Genomic DNA, 8,672 nt, shown 5'->3' on the forward strand with positions numbered 1-8,672 from the left:
GTCATGGCTCCACATGTAAACACAGAACCTTTAAAGAAACTTTACTCTGCATCTGTGACTTTGTTGTTGTGAATGTGGATATTTATTTAGGTAATAACAGTATCTCAATATGATACATTGGGACTTTGGTAAATTGCAGTGTTTGAGAGTCAGATTTGTTTACATTGGGCAATTACGGGTCTAATTAATCTCTTAAAATTGGCTTAGTGAGCCTTTAAAGAGATTATGTCCTCTGGTGTATTGTTGAAGCATTTGTATCTAAAATAACACTTCATTTAAAACAGGATCTGTAAATCTTTTGTTATCTTGCTATGAAGTTCAAAGATCCATAATAAGTTTGTATACTGATGACAAAACATGTTAGGGAAGTTTAAAATGACGGTATGTAAATAAGATCCAGTAGATTAGTGATAACATAGATTAAAGCAAAGTAAAAAAACTACTAACAACTGAAAGTAGTTCCAAATTTAGTTTCAAGGAGTGATTACTTAAAAGTCTCTGACAAAAAAAACCTTTAATTTGTTGTATACGGTGAGCCAAATGTGCAAATTCACAATTATTATCATTAAACTGAAGAAAAACATCAATACTCGTTGACTATTTGTGTCACTGGGTTTTATGCATCAGTAGAAGTTTTATAAAAATATTCCTAAAATGATAAACTAGGACCCAGAATGAATCCTTGATGCTTTTTAAACCACCACACACTTTAGATGTTCTCTCTTCTGCCTTTTCAGGGGAGATTTCTACAGCGTGTTGGCACTCATAGAATGGACCCTGCTCACACTGGAGGGGATATGTCACCTTTGTATGTGCCAAGAAAGAGAAAGTCTGTCCAGTCGCAACCTAAAAGTGGAGTGCCATGTCCAGGTAAAGAAAACCGCTTTATTCAAATCTTTACAAGCAGGGTGCAGCTGACATTGTGTGAGTTTTAGCAGGGAATAGGTTGTCATTTTACCCCCTCTGATTTGGAATTAAGTTGATTTTCACCTCTCTAACAGTTGTTCAGCGGATGCCAGAAAGGACCTGCGAATTAAATTCAGCTGGATATCCCAAGGTGAGAATGAACTCACGCACAGAACATGCACACTGTCGCATGCTGTATGATGATGTTATATTCGAGCAAACTGTCCAGAAGCTGTCTGAATGTGGGTGTCCATTTCCGTCTTCTAATACTGACAATCTGTTAACTTTATGCGTACCGTTGGATCTCCGCTTCACAGTTCTGTACTTGAATGTTTTAGGATGACGAGTCTCAAGCCCAAGATGCTCTAAAGATGAAAAGAACTTATGGAAGAAAGAGGTAAGACATCATTACGGATTTGTATATTTGCATGACGAATTGCATGACAGATACTGCATACTTAGTGTGATAATGAATGTATCTAGTGACATTAAAAGTTATTACTCTTTTCAAAATGTCAGATATAAATGTAAAGTCACCAGCTGAGACATCCTCAACTCTTAGCACCTTTCCTACCTGGAACTGTTTGCATCAGTCGCTTTCATAACCAGCTTAAGCTAGTGTTGAGGTATACTCATCGCTAGATTAAACCACGTTACGTCGTACAGGTTGTAAACAGACTAAACTTTTCAACCTGGCTTGTTGCATATGACTGCAAAACACTGATAAACTTACACAGTCTGCCCCAGAAATTCAGTGTCAGCAGTTATTACACACCAGCCGGCTTCACTTGATATTCATGATGATGTAGACAGCGTGTCGGCTTAGTGAAGTGCATAATACAAACTAAAGAATGAAAGAAAATCATGTAATACACCATTTTTGGATCAGCAGTGTCTAATCCAACAAGCTAACATAGCAGCGACTTGTAATGATGAATAAATGTCAGTGATCTGGCTCAATTTCAAACCTACTCTTCAGGAGTTTTTAACTGGTTATGAAACAGGCTCAGTTGAATACCGATGCCTCTATATAACCTACATAAACAAGAGCATCAGTGAAAAGATTCCCCCTCAGTTCCTCAGAAAGAGGTCAGCATTTCACATTGTTACAATGTGTGGCATGGCCAAAGGTGAGCTATGTTAAGCTTCATTCCCTGGAATGCATCCAACATGCAAGTTGACACACTGTTGTTACATGATTAATCCTATTAGGTATATAATATGTTTACCTTTCCTGATTCTAATTTTATTCCAACTGGACAGTGTTTTTGTGAGCGTGAGCTGGACTGTTGCGTGTCTTGTCTGGACAGTTTGGCCGGTGATAGTACTCCTCATTTGTCATCATGTCAACTTAAAGCTGCTAGTCCAGCTCACAAATCATGTGGCGTGATTCAGCGCTTCCACTTGTTATTTATTAAACGTCACTGTACCACACAATGCCTGACTACAACATCTTCATTTCCCTTTAAATGTAACACTTTACTTTGCTGCACTGTGCATCACTTTCCCACTATAGATCAGTTATATAATAAATGTACAATATGGACGTCTAATCTCACTAGTTTAATAACTTTAATATCTGAAATAATAAGTGTAGAATATTGTTTATCAGGTACGAGGACCTCCAGAGTGTCTCCATAGGAACGGTCGATTACCCAACCACCAGCTGCTCAGTGATGTCATCAGGTGGCCTGGCCAATGGGGCGGACCCAGGGTCCATGGCTCCGCCCACTGCCAGGCTGCCTCCAAGACTGGTGGCAAAGGACGTGTGGCCTCAAGGCCCAGAGGCCAGCAGGGAGCAGTCCCAGCCTCAGGACCAGAGCTGGAACTCCAGCAGGGACAGAGGCCCCGACGCCTGGGTCCCGGGTAGAGACCGACCGCAGGAGCAGGTGTGGAACTCTGGCAGAGACCGTGCGGGACACTCCAGTCAAGACCAGACGTGGATTCCAGGGAGGGACAGGCCCCATGCCGGACCGGACCAGGCCTGGATGACGGGCCGGGACCGAGGTCCTGAGCAGGGCTGGGCGGCCGGCAGAGATCGAGGCCAGGATCAGGCTTGGAACGCAGGAAGGGATCCAGGAAGAGACCGGGCTTCCTCAGGGCCAGAGCAGGCGTGGGGAACTGGTCGAAGCCAAGACCAAACCTGGAGCAACACGAGCAGAGACAGGGGGCACGTCTGGAGACCTGGTGGGTACTCATGATATACACACTATTCTCAGCCAACATGGAGCGAGTTTATATCTGCTTCTTAAAGGTCCCATTTTCCTTTTTTACAATTATTTTTTAAAATATGATATAACACAGGTTTGGAAAATATTTTTTATGTTTTGCAAGTTAATTTAAAGACTAAAGTCCTTAAAAACTGGACCCTGATTGGCTCTTAAACAGCTCCTCTACTTTACTACAAAGTGTCCTGTTCTGATACCATCTGTCTGTATATGAATACTATGTAATAGTATTGAAAGATTCCTGAATATGTGTGTGTTTTGGAGTTGTTGTTGCATGCATTTCTCAGTTTTGTGGTTCTGGCGACTGAATTTGTTCTGCCTGTGTTTCTTTGAAGACTTGAACATGAAGAAAGTCCAGAGAGTCGACATGGAGCAAAGCCCGACTGTTAATAACTTCCCACAGCCACCAGAGGGCCGAGACTCTTGTAAGTTGCCACCCAGCCTGAGACTAATGAAACACACATCACTATTCAGATTGCCCCAATAAAGAAAAGTTCAGCTGGAATAGATGACGCAGTCAGTAAATACAATACTGTAAATCTGACGGAATTAATATGACGTGGACTGACTTCTTATTGTGTTTGGCAGCAGGATTATAAGACACTTAAATGAGCCTTCAGATGCTCCGTACCCACTGGCAGTGTTAGGTCAGGAGAGGGCACCATTTAATTCCAGTGATTGGGCCGTTATTCTTTCAACTTAATTGACGATATTAAGAGCCTACAATCAATCATATTTATTATTACTGAGATCAAATTAACTTCCTGTAATATTTTTGGCAGCATTCAAACTAATCAATGAGGAAATGAGAGAGTTTCCCTGCTGTAGGATGTAACTGAAGCTATTTGCACAGGAAGAAACATAATGAGGGTATAATGATCTGTTGATAATGAAAACTATCAATTTGAAGGGGTTTAACAGTGTGGATGATAAATACCAGAACCACACATTTTTTTCTTATTATTCTTTTTTTTTTTCTTTTCTTATCCACACATTGTTCAGTCAAATTGATTTTCTTGATGAAGAATTTTTAACAGCAACAGAAAAGGCATTTAAAGAAATGTAAAAATATGTTCTAGGATCGAAATAAAATGTAGATATCTGATGATTCAGGTTCAGATGCAGCCAGTGTTGGAGAGGCCTCGACCGCCCAACCCAGCGAGGAGCAGAAACCCCCCATCCCCTCCACCAAGAAGGAGCCCCCGACCTACCCTCCAGGTGAGACAGGCTGACCAACCACTGCTGTTTATATCTGAGCAGAAGAACCTCCCCACCTTCTGCTATGTATCCCCTCTGTCACTACTAAAATGACTCTTCCCAGGCGATGAATTATGAAATAAAAGTGATTTTGTGTTTAATTGATTGAAACAGTTTGCACAAGAATAAATGTAGCAAAGAAATTCTAAAAAGAATGAAAATGAAAATTGGTATGATTTCAGCAGGGTAATTAACATTGTGCAGTAATATAATAACTCAGACGTCATGTGAGCATACAAAAGGTCTTCAGATGGGCTGCTCCTCCTTCTAAACATAAAAATAAAATAACGTCTTTATTTGTTGCCATCCACCAGGGAGTCAAGAGGAGCGTTGGCAGCTCCAGATTGTGGCCAAAGGCAGAGTCACCTGTCCGAAATGTAAAAGTGTGAGCAGGAAGACAGTGGACGGGCTGAAGAAACACATGGAGAACTGCAGACTGGTGAGCACATATATATACATACATATATATAATCCCTGCTGTTATCTATAGATGACATACACCTCTTACAATCATATTATCTACATGCAGTGGGGTAATTGAGTTGGTTTGTAGCATACACGCTGTACAAATTGTAACTTGAATCTGTTGTGTGCAGCAACCCTTCACATGTCAACACTGTGGGAAGCAGCTGAAGTCTTCAACAGGGATGAAGTATCACATCATGGCTGACCACAGCCATCTGGTAAGGCTGTTCAGCTCGGCCTTCTTTCATTTTTAACTCACACGCAGTTAGCAGCAGATTGCAGATTTTATTGTCAGCTGTATTATTTCTTCCAGTGTCACGAATGTAGTCCACTTCTGGATAAATAAAGCTTTATTTTAAGTGTTTGCTCTACTTACATAATGTTTGTCTCATTCATAGATGCATTAGTCCCTCCCAAAAGTGAAAACTTGCAGTCAAAACACACATTTCCTTCAGTTTGAGCGTTAGTTCATGGTGCTGCTGCCTCTGTTTGTCTGCTTTTAGCCCTCAGCAGAAGATGCCAAGGACCTGGATGATCGTGTCATCAAAGACAAACTGCGTAAAATCCTGAAGAGACTGGGCAAACTAAAATGCTCTAAAGAGGTAAACTGGCAAATCATATTCATTTAACAAAAGGAGATTTAAACAAATAAGAATAAGCTATAATATATATTTTTTTCTTCTTTTCAGGGCTGTAGTGCTGCCTTCACCAGCATCATGGGCTACGTGTACCACATGAAGAAGTGTGGGAAGGAGGAGTCTGAGCTGGAGAAGATGCTGCTGAATTGCTCTCACTGTGGGAAGACGTACAAGTCCAAGGCTGGTCTGGAGTACCACCTGAAATCAGAGCATGCCCCTGTGAGTTGTGTGCTTTATTTCATGTCAGATCCAAGAAACAGTTTAACTAGTGCACATGTATTACTCAAATAAAGTCAGCATGCTTTACATCTAAGGAAATCCAAACGAAATAACGCTGACTGGGTTGCTGATAATATATTTAAATACCCCTCCTGTCTACCCAGACGCCCCAGAAGAGCGAGGAAGATGAGGCACTGAAGGCCCAGAGGGAGGCCAACCCAGAGCGGACGGCTAGCGGCAGGGTGCAGCGAGCGTCGGCTCAGGTGGCAAACTTCCACCTGGCGGAGATTGCCAACAACGATCTTCCCAAAGACTGGCCCAAGAGGAAGTTTCAGTCAGACCTGGTGCCAGATGACAAAAAGGCAAGAGAGTATTCAGTTTGTCTTAAATGTATATATCCAGCTGCAAGATATATGAGGGCATGTTTGTTTATTGTATAATATTTATTCATTCAACTAGTAGGAATTTGGGTTGATTGAGCAGATCTTTATCCTGTTTTGAAGGCCAAACAGACTTGAAGGAGAAAAGTTCCCCCTGATGTCAGCATATACTGAAGATGTAAGTCTGCCTAAATTGGCTTTTACACGTTCATTGACCCCTCCTTTTTCCTGCTGTCCTTCCCCAGCTGAAATACGCCCGACCAGGCCTGCCGGCCTTCAGCCAAGAGGTGCTCAGGAAGTGGAAGAATGAGGTGAAGCTGCAGAGGAAAGTCCAGTGTCCAAACCAGGTAGAGAACAACACTACACACTACACTAGTTACGGTTCAAGTCAGAATTTGCTGAATTTTAACATTCTGTCTGGTTGCCATCACTGCTGTGTGTGCAGCCTGGTTAGTGCAACAGGGTAACAACACTGTATGTATAATAAGGTGTTAAATAAAAGGAGTTTGTTTGTGTGCTTTATTTATTTAGGAATTTGTTTGTTCATCTTATTATTACTTTATTTCAGTATAAGTCAGGTTTTTGACAGGTCTTAAATACGTATTAGAGGAATTAAGTTAATGTTACTTGTATAAAGTCTTGCTTTTAAATGTGTGTTGTGCAAGGTTTTGTATTGATCACGCTGCCACAACTACAAAACAAACCAACATGGACCCAGTACTGATTTTCCTTCACATTCCTTTTGCTTTTTTGCCAGTATGAACATAAAATAGGTCTTAAATTGCATTCATAATGATGTTAAAAAGGTCTTAGAGGTTTAGAATTTAACCTGTTGACAGCTGCAAAAACCCTGTGGTAGTATTTCTATTACATATTTATTTCAACCTCAGATTGTTTCCTTTTGTTTAAATCACAGAATCTGATTTAGTGCAGGACTCCCCTAATGTTACATCATTGGTTTCTTCCTCAGGGTTGTGGCTGCACCTACACCAGTGTGTCTGGACTGAAGGCTCATCTGGGACTCTGCACAAGGGTACGTCAGTTTTTTTCTTTATCCACTGAATGTATGTCAGTTATGTAAATGATATGCATAGTAAAGTAAATATATAAAAAACTATATCTAAATCATTTAGTACAACGTAAAATCACATTCTTTACCTCTGTGACGGCAATAACGAAGTGCAGTGAATAGTTACAGTTTTATTACTACACAGCTTGATAATGATTTGATGACGGTTGTTTCCTTTGGTTCTTATCTCAGGGAGACTTTGAGGCTGGAAAATACAGATGTCTGATCTGCAATAAAGAGTTTAACTCTGAAAGTGGAGTGAAGTACCACATCAACTCTGTCCATTCACAGGTAATGACATGGATCACAACAAGTGTCTTAAACCTATATCATCTGTCTGTCTGTGTTACTGTATCCAGACGACATTTAATTAAACCATGAGACCTCCTGTGTTCTCCTCTCTCAACAGGACTGGTTTGTGACAAACAAAAAGGCGTCCAAGAAGTTTGAGAAGTTCCTCAAAAACCAGCCCAAGGAGTTTGCCCATAAGGTGGACAAGCAGATCGTGGATCCGTATCACCATAACCACCTCCAGCATCATCATCATCAGCAGCATCACCACCACCACCACCACCACCACCATCAGCAGCAGCAGCAGCATCAGCTCCAGCACCAACCCTTGCAGCACCCTCTGCAACCACTGCATCACCTCCAGCACCAAACCCAGTTCCTCCATCCAGAGCACCAGAACCTCCCTCCGCAGGTGGACACCCAGCTCCAGCAGCCGATGCCCCACTACACCCCGTTAGAGCCTCCTCCCGGGCCGCTGTGGGTGGATATGGACCGAAGAGGAGCGGTGCTGGGGCCAGAGCAGGCCTCGATCGAGATGGGAATGGCCGATGTAGAGAAACCCGTGGAGGACAACAGCGGGATGGTGGAGGAGAAAAGGAGAGAAAAGGGGGAGAGAGGAGGGGAAAGGGGCAAGGCTGATGGGAAGCGGAAGGATTGCTTTGCTTTCGGTAGCAGTGGCGGCGGCGGCAGCAATACCGGCAGCTCATCCAGCGAATCAGAGGTGGAGCAGCAGGACAGGCAGAGACAGATTGACCAGTGGAATCTGAAACGGCCGGGCATCATGGAGCCCCACCCTGACGCTGGAAAGCGACAGAGGAACACTTAAAAAGACACAAAATCTGCAACATCTGCTTCATGTCATGAGTCAGAGATGATTTTAACAGAGGTAGAAAAAGAGTGCCGTCCCTACTTCATTAGCTGTGACCAGTGTTTTGTTCTCCACAAGACAAACAGGTGAGAAGGCAGCTGATGACAGAGCTACAGCTTGGTTGGTGGATACAGTGTCAGCGCTGATATGTGACTATAGACACATTTTGGTTTAGAGGCTGTTTTTACTGTCTTGAAATGGTTGTCATTGAATAGCCTTGAGAAATGTAGTATACCGTTTATCTGTGTGTTTATCTGTAACAGAGTCTTCTCACCAACTTTAAATGTGTCTTATTCCTTTAAAACATTTGATAAAATCTTCACGTTTACCGTAAAGGTCCAGTGTGTAACA

The 8,672-nt window shown here is 42.2% G+C and overlaps 1 protein-coding gene across 1 annotated transcript in view; it reads left to right on the forward strand.

Annotated features, from left to right (window-relative positions):
• znf512 (zinc finger protein 512) overlaps positions 1–8,666 on the forward strand; it is a 9,872-nt gene extending 1,206 nt beyond the window's left edge. The window contains exons 2-16 of the mRNA XM_035678557.1: positions 738–870; positions 1,002–1,057; positions 1,245–1,303; positions 2,519–3,093; positions 3,470–3,559; positions 4,248–4,352; positions 4,706–4,830; positions 4,988–5,074; positions 5,360–5,458; positions 5,546–5,713; positions 5,878–6,075; positions 6,339–6,440; positions 7,064–7,126; positions 7,355–7,453; positions 7,572–8,666. Of these exons, the coding sequence (XP_035534450.1) occupies positions 771–870; positions 1,002–1,057; positions 1,245–1,303; positions 2,519–3,093; positions 3,470–3,559; positions 4,248–4,352; positions 4,706–4,830; positions 4,988–5,074; positions 5,360–5,458; positions 5,546–5,713; positions 5,878–6,075; positions 6,339–6,440; positions 7,064–7,126; positions 7,355–7,453; positions 7,572–8,279 (2,634 nt within the window). The 5' untranslated portion in view covers positions 738–770 and the 3' untranslated portion in view covers positions 8,280–8,666. The remainder of the gene's footprint in view (positions 1–737; positions 871–1,001; positions 1,058–1,244; positions 1,304–2,518; positions 3,094–3,469; positions 3,560–4,247; positions 4,353–4,705; positions 4,831–4,987; positions 5,075–5,359; positions 5,459–5,545; positions 5,714–5,877; positions 6,076–6,338; positions 6,441–7,063; positions 7,127–7,354; positions 7,454–7,571) is intronic.
• The last annotated feature ends 6 nt before the right edge of the window (positions 8,667–8,672 follow it).

Source organism: Morone saxatilis, unplaced genomic scaffold (genome assembly GCF_004916995.1).
Source record: "Morone saxatilis isolate NCDOM2014 unplaced genomic scaffold, NCSU_SB_2.0 Contig7, whole genome shotgun sequence".
Classification (NCBI taxonomy): domain Eukaryota; kingdom Metazoa; phylum Chordata; class Actinopteri; family Moronidae; genus Morone; species Morone saxatilis.